Here is a 22,168-nt window from a genome sequence, read left to right as displayed (position 1 = left end):
CTAAAATTCACAAAGTATTAGCCTCTTCTCTCCACAGGACCTGTCATTCCATTTGCCATTCACAAAGATTTCCACACAGTTCTCTCTCCCCTTGTCGTTATTTGGTTCTCCTTGCTGCCAATTGGAGTAAACAATGGCATCACCATTCAGGTACGTAAATCTCCCCTCCGTCTGAATATCATTTATCCCAAGAAACACCGGCTTGTTATGGAGAATAACAATCTGTTGGATTGCAGCATTCTCAGCCGCATTCCTGGGGGAAGCAAGCTGGCCACCCGCCTGCAGACACCTTTGCTTCAGGTCATCAAAGTTGCCTTCATAGCCACTGGTCACAAAGGCTTTGTTGCCAACAATTCGGCCACTTGGGAATGCAGCAACTGGAACAAACAAAAAGGGGACATATGTCCTTGTCAGCTGTTGTACCATGAAGCCATGAGAATTACAAAACCGAGAATGATGAAAAATCCATCCATCCATCCTGCTGATGCTTCCCTGCCACTTTGTTTCCAAAGGGCTGTGCAAAACACTTGGTTTTTCTTCTCTTTGCAAAGCCTGAAACATGTTTTAGAGGAAGGGAAAAGCAGCTACTTAATCCTTTCTTGGCTTTTAAAGCCAGGAGGAAAGTGCAGTAATGTTGCAATGTTGCTATACTTTCTTGCCTTTGGGGGAAAAAGGGAGTGTGTGCATACCCCAAAGGAGGAAGGGAAAACCAGCCATTTAGCCCTTTCCTGGCTTTTAAAGCCAGCAGGGAACAAGCAAACTTCTGCAAACATGGGAAGCAGAACAGATACTGAAACGCTTTAAAGTTCCAGCCGGTATTTGAAATCAGCAACACTTTTCTTGCACGCAAGGGAACTGTTGCTCCTTTCAAATGCAGGCGCTTTTTTCAGCTCATGGGAGATTCCCCTCCCATCAGCTGAAAAGCAGCCAGGTGCACACCTCTACTGCAGAAAGCTCATCTCCGATTGCCTAGGAAACTGATTGATTGGCGCCAGGCTGTCTGCAGTGACAAACCGAAAACGAACCAAATGAACCAGCCTAAAGATCATCCCGATTCATCAGAAATGGACTCTGATGAACCACTGGTTCACGAACCACAAACCAGCCAGGTTCATGATGAATTTTGGGTTGTATTTCAGTTCGTGCCCATCTCTACTCACAAGGGACTTCATCATTCTGAAATACTTGCCAAAATCAGGCTTCAACAGGTCTCCTAAAATTAGTACTTCTTGTGGTGTCTACATGAGATTTAACCTGGGTACTCAGAAACACAGCATCTCTAGAGTCACGGTGGTGTAGTGGTTAGAGTCCAGCTCAGGTACCTGCTTTGCCATTGGAAGTTGCTTGGTGACCTCAGACCAGTCACCCTCCCTCAAACCTACCTCACAGGGTAGTTGTTGTGAGGATAACATTAAAGAGGGAACTTCATAAGCCACTTTAGGTCCCCTTTGGGGAGAAAAGTGGAGAAATATATCTCAATAAATAATGTGTGCACTGATAAGAATGTGGCACTGACCCTCAACATTGATAAGAGTAGATCAAGAGGGTAGCCATGTTAGTCTGTCTGAAGCAGTAGAAAAGAGCAAGAGTCCAATAGCATCTATAAGACTAACACAATTTGTGGTAGGGTGTGAGCTTTCATGAACCACAGCTCACTTCACTACTGAAGAAATGGGAAGTGGCTCACGAAAGTTCATACCCTACCACAATTTTTTTTAGTCTTATAGGTGCTACCAGACTCAGTCTTTTCTATTGATAAAAGGGAAGTTGTCATCCTGCTATTGTAACTCTTTACCTTTTTGGTACTTGGAGAGACTGGCTTGCAGCGCCGTTAGCTGCCCTTGCAGGACACTGACTTGTTTTTTCAGAAGGGTGACCTCTGAGAAAGGAGAAAGGAGATTGTCAGTATACAAAACTCGCAGTACCAAGCGACTGAAGACATATAAACGCCAAAGTATTTTGCTAAAATAACAAAAACAAACTGCAACCCACAAAGACGATACAGAATTCCATTTATTCTGATGTTGGTCAAGTAAGAAATGCTGTTGTTCAAGGTATACGAGTTAACATATAAAGGGAAACTTGTTCATACCTTGGAGGTCATTTGGTTCTTTTTAAAAACAAATACATGTTGTTGCATGAGGCAGATAGTCCAAATGTTGCCCCTCACAAATTCACAGTAACAATTCAGAGTGACTGAACTGAACATTAAGTTTGCTTTGGGTCTTAAAAGTCATGCAATAGGATTATTCTGTTACAGTAGTGGGGCTATTGTACGGCAGAATGGTTCAGGAGGGCCCTTCATAAAGAGAAAGGAATTGCAAACTGTTGTGTTATTATTTATTGATTTATTTTATTATATCATATTCATATCCTGCCCTCCCCACAAGCAGGCTCAGGGTGGCTAACAACATTTTAAAACAATTTAAAACATTTTAAAACATTTAGAACAATTTAAAACATTTTGTATTATGTGGCAGCAGCATCAGGAAGACTTATAATATTTTGCATGTGTACTGTGGTAGACAGTTTTTCACAGGGGGGTGTTTAAATTTCCTTTCCCCCCCCCAGGCCGGCAGAGGCCCAACCTTAGCCATGAGCTTGGCGGAACAACTCTGTCTTACAGGCCCAGTGGAAAGACAATAAATCCCGCTGGGCCCTGGTCTCAGTAGACCGAGTGTTCCACCAGGTAGGAGACGGGGCCAAGAAAGCCCTGGATCTCATCATGGCCAGGCAGACCTCCTTGGGACCAGGGACCACTAATAGCTGTTTTTCTCCCAATCAGAGAGTCCTCTGGGGAATATAAGGGGAGAGATGGTTCCGCAGATACGCTGGCCTCAGTCCGCATAGGGCCTTATAGGTCAATACCAGAACCTTGAATCTGATCCGGTACTCCACTGGCAACCAATGCAGCTCATGTAGTATTGGTGTTATATGCGCTCTACTTGGTGTTCTCGTAATAACACGGGTCACTGCATTTTGCACCAGCTGTAGTCTCTGGGTCAGGCTCAAGGGCAGTCCCGCATAGAGTGAGTTACAGTCTAACCTTGAGATGACCGTTGCCTGGATCACTGTAGTTAAGTTACAGGTTGACAGGTAAGGGACAAGTTGCTTGGTCTGCCGCAGATGGAAAAAAGAGGACCTAACAACTGCTGCAACCTGTGCCTCCATTTTTAAGGAGGCATCCAGGATCACCCCCAGTCTCTTGACCCTCGGAACTGGCATAAGCTTTGCCCCATCGAGGGCTGGAAGCTGAAGTCCCGAACCTAGTCCCCCCTGGCTCAAATACAGGACCTCTGTCTTTGTCGGGTTCAGCTTCAGCCAACTTTGTCTTAACCAACCAGTCATGGCTGCAAATGCATGTTCCAGGGCACCTGGGGCCGAGTTGGGCTGGCCATCCATCATCAAGTATAACTGGGTGTCATCTGCATACTGATGACACCCAAGTCCTAAGCTTCGCACCAGCTGGGCAAGGGGGCACATATAAACATTGAATAATAATGAGGAAAGTATTGCCCCCTGCAAGACCCCACACACCAATGGGTGGTGGGATGACAATTTCTCCCCAAGCACCACCGTCAGTCCGAGACAGTGGAGAAAAGAGACAAACCACTGTAAGGCAGTCCCTTGTACCCCCACATGGGTGAGGCGGTGAGTCAAAAGATCATAATCAACTGTATTGAATGCTACTGACAGATCCAAAAATATCAGCAGTGCCAAGCCGCCTTGATCCAGGTGTCTGCGAAGGTTGTCTGTAAGGGCGACCAGCAACGTCTCTGTCCCATGCCCCAGACGGAACCAGGACTGGAAAGGGTCTAGGGCCGAGATGTCCTTCAGGAAACCCTGTAACTGTTCCACCACCACCTGCTCAATCACCTTTCCCAGAAACGGGAGGTTCGAGACCAGGCGGTAACTGACCAGGTCGGTAGGGTCCAGTGATGGCTTCTTCAAGAGAGGTCTCACCATGGCTTCCTTTAATGGCCCGGGAAAAACCCCAGTGCTCAAGGATGTGTTAACAATGGCCTCCAACGAGGACTGTAGCCCCTCTGTGCTGGCTTTTACCAGCCACGATGGGCATGGGTCCAAGGGGCATGTGGTGGGCCTGACTGATCGCAGGGTCCTGTCAATCTCCTCTCCAGAGAGTGGGCTGAACTGATCAAATGTTAGCTCCAAAGATGGCCAAGGGGTCCCAAGTTCCTTCACTGTATCAATTGTGGCGGGTAAATCATGGCAGAGAGACAAAATTTTATCAGCAAAAAAGCTCCCCAAAGCCTCACAGCCAATATTCAAATTCTGAATTTGGCGGCCTCCCTCTGAGATTGAACCACATGGAACAATTTTGCTGGGTGCAAGCTAGCTGATGTGATGGAGGCTGTATAAAACTCTTCACAGGCTTCACCGCCACCTCATAGGCTTTCATAAATATCCTATAAGATGATTTTGCCTCTTCGTCTCAAGATCGCCACCACGCTTGCTCAAGCTGTCTTAGCTCCCACTTCTTCTGTTGAAGCTCCTCTGTATACCAGGGAGCCCGCCTTGCACAGGGGCAAAGAGGGTGACGGGGAGCGATTTTGTTGATGGCTTCAGAGAGCTGGTACTGCCAGTCCTCCACCAGCTCATCTAATGAACCACTGAGGAGCATAGGATCCCGCAGAGCGTTCTGGAATCCAGTTGGATCCATAAGTCTCCGTGGGAGAGCATAAATCAGCTCACCGCCCTTGTGAGTGGGGGTGGTATCCTCTGCTGAGCCTTCAGAACTGAGTGGTCTGACCATGTCACTGGTTCTATTGCCTCCAGATCCACATTCAACCCCATCCCAAAGATCAGATTTAGCATGTGGCTAGATGTGAAGGGGTTGTTACAAACTGAGAGAGTCCTAGTGCTGCCATGGAAGCTACCAGGTCTGCAGCCTGCACAGAGGAGGCATCATCGGCATGGATGTTGAAGTCCCCCAGCACCATCACTCTGGAGTACTCCAACGCCCACCCCACCACCACGTCCAGCTGGCGCGACAGGGTATCTGCTGGTGCGCTAAGTGGACGGTACACCAGACAGATGGCCAAACTCTCCTTGGCACCCCACACCAGGCCTACACATTCAATGCCAGAGATCTCAGGGGCAGGGAGCAGCTTGAAGGAGAAAGACTTGTGAACTTGTGAACTATACCTGGTAATAAACCTAAAAAAGTTATTGTGTGCTTCTTGCCAGAAGTTAAATGCTATAGGAAGTGAACTGGATGCTTGGGAGATAAGGTGGCATGGTATAGCTGGATCTTGTCAGATCTTGGAAACTAAGTAGGGATGGTACTTAGATGGGAGACCACCAAGGAAGACTCTGCAGAGGAAGGCAGTGGCAAACCAGCTCTGCTTCTCACTTTCCTTGAAAGCCCCTTGCTGGGGTCACCATAAATCAGTTGGACTTGACACACACACAACTATATCTTAGGGCTTCTAAAGTGCACGCCTGTATCAGAGACCTGATAGTTATCTGGAACAACTCCATGATTGATCACCATAAATTGGCTGTAGCTTGACAGCACTTCACACATGCACACACAGTTGCCTCAGTAATATGTTGAATATGCCACAGCTATTCAGATTTCACGAGTCCTAGTCCTAGTACGTTGATTATATTGACTTACACTGTGTAAGCATCAATGAATAAAAAGAAAATAGTAAATAAAAAAATAGCCCCAAGCATTATTAAACTAGTCTATTTTATTTAAAGCAACTTTAACCCACTCACCAGAGAGGCCGCTGTCGCCCTTTGTCCCCTTTTCTCCTACAGAACCTTTATCGCCTTTTAGACCAGGAGAACCTGTTTTCCCCATTGGGCCTTGTTTTCCAGTATCTCCTTGTAATCCTGTTGTGAGAGAAAAAATTAGCAAGTTGTCAAACGGCTTCTGTTATCCATTGTTTGGTTTTGTGGTTTCATGATAACATATGAGACCATGGCTAACGGGAAGAGCAACTGTTGGCATGCAGAAAGTCCCAGATTCAGCCCCCCAACATCTTCAGCTGAAAGCATCAAGGAGTAGCTGATATGAAAGACCTCTACGTGTCACAGTGGACAGTGCTGACCTCAATAAACCAGAGGTCTAACTCAGTAGGATGAGCCTTCATGGATTCATACGGACATGGAAACAAAGTGAGATAAATGCAAAACTTGGCTGAAAGTTTATTAGGTACACCTCTACTCTAGAATTGTTTGAAAGATTGCAATAGGGGTATGCAGCAGGGAAAAAAAGAGTTTTATTCAGATCCTGGTATCTGTCAGGTCCAGTGTATACCTAAACTGTACTGACTCCATTTTCTAATGCTTCTAGTGTTTGAGTGTTTTCTTCCTAGGTGCACCAGTTCCCAGGCAGCATTCCCACCGGAGGAGACTGTTTTGTCTAACGCCGTTCCACCAAGCATTGGCCTTGAGGGAGAGCAGCTTCCCAGGACTGAGAGATGTTGTTTTGAGAACTGTGGGGGGAGGCTGATCCAGATGGGTATTGTTACTCTGTACCTTATGCTTGCCCTTCATTGGTAACAATGATCATGTACCATCCTGAGTCTCCTATTCAGGACAGTGGACTATAATGGACCTTTTCTGCAATAAAGTTTCCTTTTCCAGACACTGGACTTGTGTTTGCCTCTAAAGGGAACCTGGCAGAGAGTGCCTTATTTAGCCACAGTCTGACATTTTGTTACCAATCATGTCTGAGTCGGGCCCAGCGGAATCCAAGGTTGTCCCGGACAGGGATCCTTTGTTTGAGCCGTATGTGTCTCCCGACAATCAACCTGTGCAACCCGTGCAAGCCCAAGACTCCCAGGAGCTGGGAGCAGCCGGGAATGGAACCGGAGTCTCCACTTCCACCCCGCCTCTCATCGACCTCAGTACTCGGGACGAGACCGAAGCCGACCTCGGGGCAAGGCCGAAAGCGACCGCTCTCCCCTTGATTTCGGTACCTACCCCGTCGGAGTGGGGTGCCAGACCCCGAGAAACCAGAGAGCGTCGGGTAGGTGGGCTCCATCCTCGAGTTTCTATGGAAAGGCGCCGAAGCCTAGGAACCGTCCTGGAGCTAGACAGCAGCCAATCATGGAGCTATTGGAACAGGACGTTCGAGCAGACGGAGGGGGACACGTCTCGCCGCGGCGCCCTGAGTTGGGATTACTCCGAACTTGCTCCGTGGAAAGAGCCAACGGAGGTCCCTGAACAAAGTTGGGAGCAGATACAAGGTCGCACCTATGCGGTGGATACCAGCATCTCGGCCGTGACGGGTATGGCCAAGGGAATTCTAGCCGCGAGATCGAGAGTCGTCCAAGGGGACCCTCCTCCTTGGGGCCCCTTGTCCCCGGTGAGTGCAACGAATGAAGCGTCCATAAGCGAGCAACCGGGGGCGAGTCGAATGCAACAATTAGAAGCTAAACTGATGGATATGGAAGAAAGTTTGGCTCATGCCATCCATTTAATTTCGGCAATGGGAGCAGGGGAAAGATTATCCCCTGAAGAGATGGCGATACAGATAGCTACCCTCCAAAGTGTCATCTCCTATCCGGTGGAGGATGCCCAGCAGCAGCCGTCATCTACCGGCGAAGGGGGCACCTATCCGGGCGAATCGGGAGAGCAACCCGAGGAACTTCCCGCGCAGCAGGAAATTCCACCGAGAAGGGATGACCCGGTTGAGCCACCCGGAGAAACCCCCACCGAACAACCTAACCAGGAAGGGGATGCGCCGCCAGATGAGACTCCCGTTGAGAGGCCTACGGAAGGCGAAGAAAGGCCAAGTGATGCACCGGTGATACCCCCTCTTACTTCTCCTATAGAGGTCCGGCCGGACCAAGAGGGAGCCCCTCGTCAACCGCCAGACACTGTCCCCGTCGGGCAACCTACGGGAGAAGGTCCAATAGCGCCCAGAGGCCAGCCGCTGCTTCCCAGATTAACAACGCCCGGAGGGGCAAGCCCGCGCGGCCTTCCACCTATTCAACCCTCGCCGCTGCGGCCCCTCTTACCTCGACCGCAGCTCATACCGGTGCAGCAGCCCCAGGACCAGCCCGTTTTACCACCCCCGAACCAACCGGGACGGCCTGCACCACTACGACCCCTCCGACCACCTCCGCAGCGGCCGATCCCCAATCAACCACACCAACCTCCGCCACCTCGACAGCCACCGCCAACGCCTATCCTATCCCGCTCATCCGAGACCTTCTCAACGTCGTGGCCCAAGGTAAGATCTTTACAAAATTAGATCTAAAAGATGCTTACTTCCACGTTCGTATCAAGGCAGGGGATGAGTGGAAAACCGCTTTTAATACGCCCCTCGGACAATATTAATACTTGGTTATGCCTTTTGGTTTGACGGGAGCCCCATCTGTATTCATGTCCATGATAAACGAAGTTCTACACGAATTTCTGTACAAAGGGGTGGTGGTGTACCTTGATGATGTGTTAATTTATTCGGACAACGAGGAGGAACATATTCAAACAGTACAAAAGGTCTTAGCCACCCTGATGAAGAATAATCTGCCCATCAAGTTGTCCAAATGTGAATTCCATAAAACCGAACTCACTTACCTCGGGTATTGTATCTCCCAAGAAGGTCTGAAAATGGATCCAGCCAAAATACAGGCGATCCAAGACTGGCAGACACCCACCACCCGTAAAGAACTACAATCCTTCCTGGGTTTTGCCAACTTCTATAGAGACTTCATAGCAAATTTCGCCCAAATCACGCTCCCCTTAACAGACTTGCTCAAAACCAAAGATAAAGGGGACCAAGCTAAAAAACCATCTTCCAAACTGCTATGGACCCCCGATTGCCAAACGGCCTTCGAATGTCTAAAAAAGCAATTTGTAACGGAACCCGTCCTCTCCCACCCCAACGACCAAGCCCCTTTCATAGTACAGGTTGACGCCAGCGATACAGCGATAGGGGGAGTTCTGCTACAGAAGGGGGAGGATGGGAGACTGCGGCCTTGTGCTTTCTTGTCTAGAAAATTTTCCGAGGCGGAAAGGAATTGGAATGTGTGGGAGAAGGAGGCCTTTGCAGTAAAAGCAGCCCTCACTAACTGGAGGCATTGGCTGGAGGGGGCGCGATACCCTTTCGAGATCTGGACGGACCATAAAAATCTGGAGGCCCTCCGAAGCCCGCGCAGACTGAATGCTAAGCAATTGCGATGGGCGGAATTCTTTTCCAAATTCAACTTCACTCTAAATTATCTCCCGGGCAAAACTAACTTTTTAGCGGACGCCCTATCGCGCATGCCCCAACACAAGAGCAAAAGGGAGGAGACTGTCGACACTGTCTTCTCGCCTACGCAACTTGGGGGCGTGGTGACCACTCGCAGTCGGGCCAAGCAGCCCCTCCCGGCCAACCAAGGGTGGAAATCGAAACTCAAAACTGAAGTGGAGAAGGAGGGGGATGGAGCTCCACGAAACAAACTGACCCAATCCCCACACGGGGATTGGCTAGCTGGGAGCAAATTTTATGTCCCAAACAGCCTCAGGCTGGAGGTCTTGCAGCGCTGTCATGATGCTCCCACTGCTGGACATTATGGGTATTTGAAAACTTTGCACCTGATCCAAAGACAATTCTGGTGGCCGGGCATGCGCAAAGACATTTCCCAATACGTTAGTTCCTGCCCTATTTGCCTCAGCGCCAAAACCAGGAAAGGGAAGCCTCCGGGTCTCCTGCAACCATTGGAAACGCCAAACAGACCCTGGGAAATAATATCCATGGACTTTATCACTGATCTACCTATCTCTAAAGGACATAATTGTATTTTAGTTGTGGTAGATCTATTCTCCAAGCAAGCTCATTTTATCCCCTGTACTGCTATACCCTCCGCTCGAAAACTAGCGGATTTGTTTCTAAAACACATCGTAAAATTACATTCTTTTCCGTCCAAGGTGATTTCGGATCGCGGCGGACAGTTCGTTGCCAACTTCTGGCGGGAGCTTTTGAAAATGTTGAATATTGAGCAAGGCATCAGTTCAAGCCACCACCCACAAACCGACGGGCAATCCGAAAAAACAAACCAAATATTAGAACAGTTCCTTCGTTGCTACATCAATTTTCAACAAGACAATTGGGTGGACCTCCTCCCTTTGGCCGAGTTCTCATATAACAACAGTGTACACGCTTCAACGGGGGAGGCCCCCTTCAAAATTGTCTACGGAGCCCACTTCAATCCCTTCCCGTTGGACGCACCCCCTCTCCATTCCTCCAAATTGCCAGATGTATCTTCATGGTGGGGGGAAGCGGCACAGCACTGGACTCTTATTAAGAAACACCTCGAAAAAGCCAAACTGGATTACAAAAAATACGCAGACCGCCATCGTGTGGCCGAGTGGGAATTGCAACCCGGAGATCATGTGTATATTTCCACAAAAAATCTGAAACTAGCTCAGACGAGCCGCAAACTCGCTCTGAAATTCCTAGGACCTTTTCCTGTGCGCAAGATAATAAATAAAGTGACTGTTGCTGTAACTTTGCCCAAGAACCTGCGCCATGTGCATGATACGTTCCATGTCAGTCTTCTAAAGAGAGCTCCCACAGACAACAAATGGCACATCAAAGCTCCACCCATTCCAACTTTAATTGACGACCAAATACACTATGAGGTACAACAAATCTTGGACTCTAAACTCAAACGAAATCAGCTTTTTTACCTCATTAGGTGGAAGGACTTTGATTCTGGTTACGATGAATGGGTGAACTCTGCACATGTTCATGCTCCTAGATTAACCAAAGCTTTTCATGCTCGCTACCCATATAAACCAGGGGGGGATTTATTTTAAGGGGGGCAGAATGTCAGGTCCAGTGTATACCTAAACTGTACTGACTCCATTTTCTAATGCTTCTAGTGTTTGAGTGTTTTCTTCCTAGGTGCACCAGTTCCCAGGCAGCATTCCCACCGGAGGAGACTGTTTTGTCTAACGCCGTTCCACCAAGCATTGGCCTTGAGGGAGAGCAGCTTCCCAGGACTGAGAGATGTTGTTTTGAGAACTGTGGGGGGAGGCTGATCCAGATGGGTATTGTTACTCTGTACCTTATGCTTGCCCTTCATTGGTAACAATGATCATGTACCATCCTGAGTCTCCTATTCAGGACAGTGGACTATAATGGACCTTTTCTGCAATAAAGTTTCCTTTTCCAGACACTGGACTTGTGTTTGCCTCTAAAGGGAACCTGGCAGAGAGTGCCTTATTTAGCCACAGTCTGACAGTATCTTCAGTATCATAAATATTCAGTATTACAGATATTTGAGTCCAAATAAATTGGTATGGGATTCAGATCCAGTTTTGTTTGGGAATACAGAATATATCCATCCATTATTCCCTATGGGTGAAACTATCCGGGGAGGCGAGGGGGGGATTTTTTTTCAAGCTAACTCCACCAAAATTGCAGAGATCCTAATCCTAATGGCCCACTAAAGATCAGCCAAGTTTTCAGAAGATTGGAGCCAAGGGTCCAATTCTAGGGGCCCCTGAACAAGCTACCCCCACTAATCTCCATTGTTCCCCATGTGTGGAAAAATTCCAAGATGGCTTTTTAACAAAAAAATCTTATTGAACACACACAGGGGTAACCTCTGGCCAAAGGGCAAAGCCCAGTCCCAATGCAAGCTCAAGCAAGCAAGCCCAACAGACCCAACGTCAAACCAGAGAAACACAGCCGAACTCGGAGTCCTCTCCATGAACCCGCCCTGAAGGTAAGGCCGAGTACCTGGACCATGACTAGCTATGGGAATGGCTGGGTGCAGTCTGGGCCTGGTAGTGAGGCCAGCTCCAAACACCCACTACCTGCCTCTCAATTGCTGCAGTGATGTTGTGTGCTGTGTGCACCATACCTTCTGAAAGTGACTGTAGATGACAGTGATGTAGAGGGACCCATGCTGCCCTGTAGCTGCAGGCATTCTGGGAGCTGCCTCCCGGAAGTTGCTCAGGGCATATACACCATTGGGGGGGGGTCAGAAAGATATTTTAGGACAAAAGGGTTGAAATGGCCGCACCTTGGGGTGCAGCTCCTCCATCTCTTCCTCTTCTGCCTACATCCTCTCCTTTAGCCACTCTGTCAAAGGTCTGCTGCTGCCATCAGAGGAAACAAGGGGAGGTTCACCAGCAGTCTTCCTCCCCTCCAGTTCCTCCAGCATCTTCTGGGTACTTGGGGTGAGCTTGAGTACTGGAGAACTCACATCCCCTAAGTCCACCCAAAGGACATTTCATGCTGCTTCTCCCCCCACTGCTGGGTCTCAACAGCGGGAGCAGGGGGAGTCTCCCTGCCCAGTGCAAGCTCCTGCCTTCCAAGGCCAGTGCCAAGGCTTCTGGCACCTGAGGCGAGATACCTACTTGCGCCCCTCGCCTCGTGAGTGCACACGGAGGATGCGCGCTCTGGCCCTGTGCAATGACGTCACTTGTGACATCATCGCACAGGAGCACCCCCCTCACCTGAGGCAGGCTGCAGCAGTGAAGGGGCAGGGAGGCGGCCCACTTCCCCACTTGCTTCCCCGCTTGCTGCAACGCCACCTGGGCGCCGGGAGCCGAGCCAAGGCAGACAACAGTGGTGAAGGGATGGAGAGGTGAGCAGGGATGCAGCCTGCTTCCAGGTCAGGGGGGTGTCGGGGGCCAGCATGGCGCCTCCTTCAGAGTTCAGTGCTCAAGGCAGCTGCCAGCTCCACCTCCGTGGATGTGCTGGGCCTGCTGCCTTCAGGCACCTGTGAGTTGGTGCTCCTGCAGCCATATCAGCGAACAGGACCTTGTAAGGTCTCTTGATGTCTACAGCCAAACCGGAGGCAGGGCTGGTGGAAGACAGCTGCACTGCGGCAGGCCTCCTCTGCACAGGTGGGGCAGGTGGGCTCCCCCTCCCCTTCACTGCTATTGTCTTTGCCTTTGCCTTTTTTCCCAGGGCCCCACAACAAGAAAGACCTCAAACTCCACTAACCACAATGATAAAGCAATTTTCCCCCAGAAAAGCACAAACAATCCAACAACTTTAAAAAACAGTAATCAAAATACACCCCCCACCCCAACAAGAAGAAAAGTCTGAAAAATAAACAGCAAGTAGTCAGCAGGAAAAACCAACCACACCCACCCCCCAGCCCAGAAAACCCCCAGAAAAGCAACAAGCAAGCAACTAACAACTTTAAAAAACAGTAATCAAATACAATCCCCCCCAAAGCACAGGAAAACTCTTTAAAATTAACAATAGCAAAACCCCCTCTTACAACAGGAAAAAGCAATTCCTCCCCACAAGAACAGACAGACAGCAACCTCTTCAAACATCTAACAACAAGCCAAATTGTCATGTCTGTGCCCCATCCATGCCATTACTTGATGTTGACCTATTATTCTGAACCATTGTTAATGCTATACCTTGATGTCATATTGCCAATGCTATGACTGCCTTGCTTTCACAGGCATGCGGAAGCTGCTTTCGCAGGCATACTGAAGCCACAGGTGCCTTATCTCATGGCTAGAGGCTCCCAGAGCATCTGACCTTGTAAACTGTTAGTTCTTATGAATCACTGTGTTTCAACTCTAATCAACTGTCAGTCTAGAAATGATAGGCAAAATATGCGTAGAAGTTCACACCTACAGTTATACTATCTGTTGGGAGGGGGGATGAGTAACTGGGTTCTATAAGAAGAACGCTTTTCACACATTTAGGTATTCCTGACAACTTTCTGGTCACCCTTTGGATCCTTCTATGAATACAATATGATTCCTGAAATAAAACCTTTTCATCCAAGAACATGGATTTCTTGCTGTGAGGGTACAGCGGTCTATCTATCATAGCCTGTCATCCTTAGAACTGACACAAATCTCTCCCATAACAAAAACAATAATTTATCAAAATTGAACTATAGTTAACAAAAAGTTCACCTCTTCCCCCCCCCTTACCCTACCTCTCTCCAACTCCACTCAATGCCAACCCCCTCCTCTCCAAAGTGGGAAAAAACTCAATCTAAGACTCTCAACCAGGCGAAGATTCCTCCACAGGCAGGAAGGCTGTTCCTTCCGTCCCCTCACTCAGATCTTCCTCCAGGCAGGAAGCAGTAATCCAAGCAGGCAGTGGTTAATCCAAAAACCAGAGAGCAGCCAGAGGGCAGGCCAGGCTCAGTAAGCACTCACAGCACAGTCTCTCTGGTTTCCAGAAAACTCCCGCACAATGGAGTCTGCTTAGAGCCAGTGTAACCCTTGCCCACTAGAGGGAGATAGACAGTTGGGGTAGTCCTTATAATAAAAAAAAAGGCGCAATTTCCCCTGAGAGACTGGAGGGCCTGAAGCTACAGGGAGAAGCCCTCTCGCGCCTCAGAAACACTCCTTTCTATGAACTCTGTATTAATGTTATAGGACTTCTGTGAAGAACAGAAGGCATCTCAACGTAGAGCACAGCTACAAGTGGCTGCAATTCAAGGGACTGACCACCATACAGAAGTCAGAAAGACTGAGACCTGGGTCTGCTTGAGTAAAATAGGCCTGTTTTGTTATTGTATTGTTCCAAATAAGATGTTTTTTTCTCAAGTTTGTTCATTGTAATCTTTTATAAATGCAAGTATCACAAGGAGGGATCACACTGTCATAGGCATGAACTCTCTCAGTTCTCAAATTAGATAAATGTATTTATTTGATATTGCCCTTGAACAAAACAGGTTACACCAGGTCTGCTTTTTACGTCCTTGCAGAATTTGAAAAAAGCTCTCTTCTATCAAAGAATCCCTGATTGGCCAGATAACTTCAGCTTCTGCATCCATTGGTTACTCACTCACGCCCCTCCCCCCTTGCCTCGCTCCCTCCTCCCTGTGGGGAAAAAGTTTGGGAAAGCTCAGGAAAGGAGAGGGGAAACAGTTTAGGAGCTGCCAATCACTTTAAAGCAGCTGGAGCTGTATTTGCCAGATATCCCATGTATATGTATATGTATATGTATATGTATATGTATATGTATATGTATATGTATATGTATATGTATATGTATATGTATATGTATATGTATATGTATATGTATATGTATATGTATATGTATATGGCATTCAGGTATTCGAGATTATATAGACTTCCGGTTTGGGACTTATGGAGGTCTGAAGCAGCTCCATTTGCGGAGCTGACCGGACTGCCGTTTTAAGCGGCCGGCGGGGTGAAAATAGCCCGCGGCCGACTGCTCTCAGGCGGAGAGCAGGCAAAGACTGCTCGAGACCCTAGGGTGAGCTAGATCTCGGACGAGGGGGGGCTCTGCGCAACGGGTCCCCTCCCGATCCTTGAGGTCCCACCCTGCGACAGGTCGGCTACAATCTCTGCGGCAGTTCTGGGGCCAATTCGGCTGGCATAAGACCTACATACCCAAGCTTCGATTGGGGGAAGAAGTGGAGAGGAGAAGCCAAAATCGAAACAGTGATTACAACCCGAGAAAAGTGAATGAGAAGGTAAAGATCACTATCTTCTGATACGGGACAGATTGATAAAAGCAGAGAGGAATAAAAGTAGATTTTTAAACTGCAACAGGTTAATGAAAAGGAGGGGAAGACTCGGCAAGAGTTGTATTTGAAAAGAGACTAAGTTTAAAGAAGTTATTAAAGAAACTGGACTATTGTTTTGAATACTTGCGGTTATGGAGCTGTGAGAAAAAGATACCATCGCGAGACCTGCTGTGGGAAGTTGGGAGACAGGAAGTGCATAACAACAATAGAGTTGCTGGAGAGAAGCGGCCCTTGCTGGAGGGCAGGAAGAAGGGAATCGCCATCTTTGAAAGGGGAAGGGTCGCGGCCTCAGTGGAAAAGGAAGTAGGCCATCTTGGATTGCAAAATCATAGAGAAACCATAGAGAAAAGACGCCCGACATTTTGGACTCTTTAAAATTTAATTTTTGCAAGAAGACCGGGACATTTGAAATAAAAGGACACTAAATTTTACGCCACGGAGTTAAGGAAGAGAGCGGACTCGTGGGAGCGAGCCAAAGCAAGCCCCACGATGTCAAAAAAAGAGTGGCAGTCGGCAATAGAAAACCTGGATAAAAAACTTTTAGATGTGATTAAAGAACTTAAGGATACGAAATTGGAGCTGATTAAAGAGGTTAAAGAGGTTACACAGACAGTAAAATCGGAGCTGTCAGAAGTGAAAAAAGGTATGGAATCAATACAAAGTGAATTACAAGGAACGCAGCAGAGAGTTAAAACAGTAGAAGACGCGATGGAGAACTTAGCAGACACGCAACAAACAGAGATGAGACTGATGAGGGGGAGAATGTCAGTTGCAGAAACTAAACACATGGAGAAGCAGTTACGTTTTCGCAGCTTGCCAGAAGTGGAAGGAAAGTCAGCGCAAGAACAGATGACTGAGGTGTTAGCTGAATACCTGGGGAAGGAGGAGGAGGAAGTTGTGGCTATCCTAGATGTGGCATATCGTGTGAATTCAAGAATTGCAACCCAGAGGAAATTACCAAGAGACGTGATTGTGCAGTTTACGACACGAAATATGAAAGAGAAGATTGTGACAAAACAGTTTCAAGACCCATTGGAGATTGATGGCAAGACGATTATCATAATGAAGGAACTACCCAGGTCAGTGTTATCAGATCGGAGAAAATACAAAGTGCTAATTCAGATCTTGAAGGACATGAAAATCAGATACAGATGGGAGTTACCAGAAGGTGTGTCCTTCGAGTTTGGAGGGGCCAAAAAACGCATCAGATCTGAGCGGGAGATGGAGCGATTTATAAGGGACAATGAAAAAGACTTACCAACAAGATTATGAGTATGGAGTGTAAAGTTTTATCTTGGAATGTAAATGGACTAAACTCACCGAATAAGAGGAAAAATATTTTTCACTGGCTATTAAAGCAAAAATGTGACATTGTTTGTTTGCAAGAGACCCATATCAGAAAGCAGGATGTAAAATATTTAAAATCAGGAAAATTGGGCAAAGAATTTGTAGCGGCCTCCAACAAGAAAAAAAGAGGAGTGGTGTTGTACATAAAAGAGGAGCTACAGCCAAAATTTGTAACGAAAGATGTGGAAGCCAGATTTATTGCAGTGGAATGTACTTGGGACTTAAAGAGAGTGTTGGTAGTCGGAGTTTATGCACCTAACGGTGCAAAGGAAAGCTTCTTTGAGGATTTGAGGAAGCAATTAGACGATCTTTCATATGACCAGATAATTCTTGCTGGAGACTTCAATGGAGTGACAAACTTGGAATTAGATAAAAAGACAATAGCAGCACAAAAGAAAAGAGGACTATTACCAAAGCTCTTTTTTGAGTTGATACAACAGGAGACTTTAGAAGATGTATGGAGAAGAGAATATCCCAAAAGCAGACAATTTACTTTTTATTCTGCAAGGCACTCTACATTATCAAGAATTGATATGATCTGGGCCTCAAAAGACTTAGCGTTATGGACTAAGGAGGTAGAAATAATGCTGATGGTAGGCTCAGATCACAATCCAATCATGTGGAAATTAGGGAAAAGGAGAAAAAGGAAAGCATGGAGAATAAATGAGGACTTGCTACAGGAAGGAGAGAATATGGAGATGTTGAGAAAAGAGACAAAGTTCTTCATACAATACAACGTGAATAAAGAAGTACCAACTGATAAAGTTTGGGATGCTTATAAGGCGGTTATAAGGGGCATACTAATGGACTTAAACGGTAGAGCAAGAAAGAAGAAAGAGGAGAAAAGACAAGAAATTGAGGAGAAAATAAAAGCCAAAGAAATGCAGCTAAAAAAGAGACCAGGGAAAAAGAAATTATATCAGGAAATTAAAATACTTCAAGAACAATTAACAGCAATGAGTAACAAAGAATTGGAGTGGAACCTTAAGAGACTGAATCAGAAAGCGTTTGAAGGCGCAAATAAACCTGGGAAGTACCTGGCATGGCAATTGAAAAAGAGAAAGGAAAAGAAAATAATAAATAAAATTTGTGAAGACAATAAAACGTATCTGGAACAGACTACCATTAGTAGAGCCTTTTATAAATTCTATGCTAAGCTGTACAATAAGAAAGAGGTAAATAAAGAATCAATAGCGTCATATTTGGAGAAAACGAAGCTTCCAGTAATCTCGGAAGTTTGGAGAAATAAATTGAACAGTGAAGTAACGGATGAGGAAATAAGGATGGCAATACAATCTGCAAATCTAGGAAAGGCGCCAGGGCCAGATGGACTTACGGCTAAATTTTATAAGACAATGGCCAATGAACTGGCACCATTCCTAAAAGAGGTGATCAATGGAGTTCTAAGGGATCAAAGGATTCCAGATACCTGGAGTGAAGCGAATATATCATTGATCCCAAAAGAGGGCCAAGACTTGACCAATGTGAAAAACTACAGACCTATATCGTTACTTAACAATGACTATAAAATCTTTGCGAAGATATTGGCGGAGAGACTGAAGGGGTGGCTCTCGGAAGTTATAGAGGAGGAACAAGCAGGCTTTTTGCCAGACAGACAAATCAGAGACAATTTAAGGACAGTGATTAATGCTATTGAATATTATGACAAGCGTTGTGACAAAGAGGTTGGTTTCTTCTTTGTTGATGCTGAAAAGGCGTTTGACAATTTAAACTGGGACTTTATGTTTGCCACTATGGAAAAGCTACAATTGGGAGAAAGATTCATCAGAGCAATTAAGGAAATTTACAGAGACCAGACTGCAGCAATTGTGGTGAATGATGAAGCGACTAAGAAATTGACTATAAGTAAAGGAACAAGACAAGGTTGCCCGTTGTCTCCACTGTTGTTCATTTTGGTATTGGAGATCCTGATGATACAAATACGACAAGACGAAGAAATTCGAGGAATAAAAATAAAGGACTATTCATACAAGGTCAGAGCATTTGCGGATGATATAATGTTAATTGTAGAGGACCCATTGGAGAACATGCCAAAAGTGATAGATAAGATTAAGGAGTTTGGAGATTTGGCAGGTTTTTATATTAATAAAAAGAAGTCAAAGATACTATGCAAAAATATGACTAAGCAGAAACAACAATTGTTAACGGAAATAACGGACTGTGAAGTAACAAGTAAGGTGAAATATTTGGGAATCGAACTGACTGCAAAGAATATAGACTTATTTAAAAACAACTATGAAAAACTATGGACTCAGATTGAGAGAGATCTGATTAAATGGAATAGGTTGAATTTTTCATGGTTGGGAAGGATTGCAGCAGTTAAGATGAATGTGTTACCAAGAGTAATGTTTTTGCTACAGACAATACCAATCATCAGAGACTCTAAGCAATTCGAAAAATGGCAGAGGAAAATATCAGATTTTGTATGGGCAGGCAAGAAGCCTCGAGTGAAAATGAAAGTTCTACAAGATGCAAAAGAAAGAGGTGGAATGCAACTGCCCAATTTGAGACTTTATCATGACGCAATCTGCCTAGTGTGGTTGAAAGAGTGGATGACGTTAAAGAATAAGAAATTACTAGCCCTAGAGGGATACAAAAAAATATTCGGATGGCACGCATACCTATGGCATGATAAAGTAAAGGTGAACTCGATGTTCCTGCATCATTACATACGGAGAAGTTTATATACAATCTGGAAGAAGTACAGAATTTATCTACAAGAAGGAACCCCTTTGTGGGTAGTTCCATATGAGGTGATAGATCCGAGAGCTGTTAATAATGAGCAACAATGTTTAACTTACAAAGAAATAACCAGAACTGAAGCATTTAAACTTAGAATAAAGACGCAGGAGGAACTATCACCTTATTATGATTGGTTCCAGTACAGACAGATTAGAGATTTATATAATTCGGACTCTGTAAAGGGAGGTATACGAACAGAGAATTCGGAACTAGAGCAGACCCTTCTTAAAGAGGACAAGAAAAGAATATCTAAGGTATACCAAGTACTGTTGAAATGGTATACTGAGGATGAGATAGTTAAAACACAAATGGTGAAATGGGCTATAAATTTCAACAAAGAAATAACAATGGAGGCATGGGAATACTTGTGGAAGACAACAATGAAGACAACGACATGTACTAGCATCAAAGAGAACATTTACAAAATGATCTATCGTTGGTACATGACACCAAAGAAGATTGCGCTAGGGAACTTGAACACTTCTAATAAATGCTGGAAATGCAAGAAGCATGAGGGCTCCCTCTATCATATGTGGTGGTCGTGTGAGGTAGCTAGGCAGTACTGGGGGGAAATAATAAGAGAAATGAGTGAAATTTTGCAATTTCAAGTAAATAAGAACCCAGAACTCCTGCTACTAAACTTGGGAATGGAGGGATTGCCAGCCCATCATAGGACGTTGATATTTTATATGACGGCAGCAGCTAGAATTTTGTATGCGCAAAAATGGAAAATACAAGAAGTGCCAACTATTGAAGATTGGATCTACAAATTGCTGTATATGGCAGAAATGGACAAGATGACAAGAAAACTGAGAATTCTGGACTCAGGACAGTTTAACACAGACTGGGAGAAGCTGAAACAATATTTGGAGAAGAAATGGGAGGTGGGAGGAGAACTGTGGCAGTTTAAGAACTATTGAAGTACAATAAAATGCAGAGGGGGGTGACTTTACCGGGGGGGAGAAGAGGTAAACGTGAATCTCTAAGCAGTTAGGTTATTAGATGGATATATATAGAATAACAAATAGAATATTGATAGAAAATAACTAACCATAAGGGTTAATTATAAAGACTGATTAACTAATAATATTTTCTTTCTGGTAAGATTTGTATAATGTACCAAACTGAATATGTTTATTTGAAGATATATATGAGTCAAGTGGATTGATTACATAATGACAGTAATATAGATCTACTATCGAAGGGGAATAGAAATATTAATGTAATTAAATATAATTAAAACAGAAAGAAGACAGAATGAGTAACACATAGGGTATAAGTCAAATTGTTTGATTTATATGAATGTATGATTTATATGGTTTATGATTTATAGAAATATTTGAAATTTGAACCATGAAAAATGGGATAAATTGTCTATCCAATATGGAAATAAGGACTCATAGTTAGGGTACAGAGTTTTAAAAATAGTTAAAGAAGTATTGCTTAGAATAAAGGGAAAATATACATTTGTTAGATAGAGGAATTTAAAAGGAGTAAGGGAAAAGGGACAAAGGGTTGGAAAACTGTTGGAAGTCAACAAAAAGGGGGGGAAAGGGAGGGGGTTAGAAATTGGAAAATGGGAGAATTGATTGTAATGTGAAAATAATTGATCCTAACCCAATAAAAAAATTTTCAACAAAAAAAAAAGGTATTCGAGATTATATAATTTGATTTGATATAGCCAAATAATACCAAATTGGCATTATCCGGCTATATATTCAGTATAGTAATACCAAATTACACATCCTTACTTTGAGCTATTGAACACTGCAGCTGAAATTCATTCAGCAGTCTATATGGATCTTTTAAAGTGACTTGCACTGTAACTCTGACATGTATTTTAGCAGCACCTTTGGTGAAACCAGTTGATCATGCAGTTGTAAAGGGCTGCCATCTCGTGGTAGTCCTGAAACCCCTCACCATCTTTTCAGAGGCAGCTCTTGCAATGAAAGTGCTATTTCAGGGGTACTTTTTGTAAAATCCACATCACTTACCTCTGTCTCCCATGTCTCCTTTGGCTCCTTTTTCACCCACTGACCCTTTGTCCCCTTTTGGCCCAGGGGCTCCTGTTGTGCCTTTGGGACCTGGTGCACCAGTGGCTCCCATCGGTCCTACAGAGAGATCAATTGATTCAGATAAGAAGTCTTTACAGTTCTCCTAGGGAAAGAATTCTGGTATCTTGGCATTCAGAAAGGGTGACCATGGATTGGTGTGGGGTAGGTGGGTCAGGGAAACAAACTCGCACTGAAAGCTAAAAACATACACAAGACAAAGTTAAGGGTTTAGGCCCTGTGGTAAATCCCCACTGACAGAAGGGATTTCTGTCATTGGAATGGGACTTGGCCCTCCCTCTTTTGCTGCAGACTCAATTGCCCCCCATATGCTGCTCCTAGGACACAGGGGACCCCTCCCCATAGCAAAAGCACGAGGATGGAGTGATCTCCAGCAGGAGGGGGAATATGGTAAAAATCACCACCACCACCCTTCCATTAGCAGAGATTATCCACAGAATGCAATCCAATATATATTACAATCTTGTTTCAACTAGTAACTTTACATTGCCAAATCATGGCAGGTGTCACCTATCTATCTATCTA

General features: G+C 45.4%; 1 protein-coding gene across 1 annotated transcript in view; it reads right to left on the bottom strand.

Annotated features, from left to right (window-relative positions):
* LOC129331705 (pulmonary surfactant-associated protein D-like) overlaps positions 1–22,168 on the bottom strand; it is a 34,218-nt gene continuing 12,050 nt past the window's right edge. The window contains exons 4-7 of the mRNA XM_054982143.1: positions 21,566–21,682; positions 5,746–5,862; positions 1,796–1,879; positions 1–377 (exon numbers count right to left, since the gene is read on the bottom strand). Coding sequence (XP_054838118.1) covers positions 1–377; positions 1,796–1,879; positions 5,746–5,862; positions 21,566–21,682 — 695 coding nt within the window. The remainder of the gene's footprint in view (positions 378–1,795; positions 1,880–5,745; positions 5,863–21,565; positions 21,683–22,168) is intronic.

This window comes from Eublepharis macularius, chromosome 6, assembly GCF_028583425.1.
Source record: "Eublepharis macularius isolate TG4126 chromosome 6, MPM_Emac_v1.0, whole genome shotgun sequence".
NCBI lineage: Eukaryota > Metazoa > Chordata > Lepidosauria > Squamata > Eublepharidae > Eublepharis > Eublepharis macularius.
This window is presented reverse-complemented; position numbering and strand designations above follow the sequence as displayed.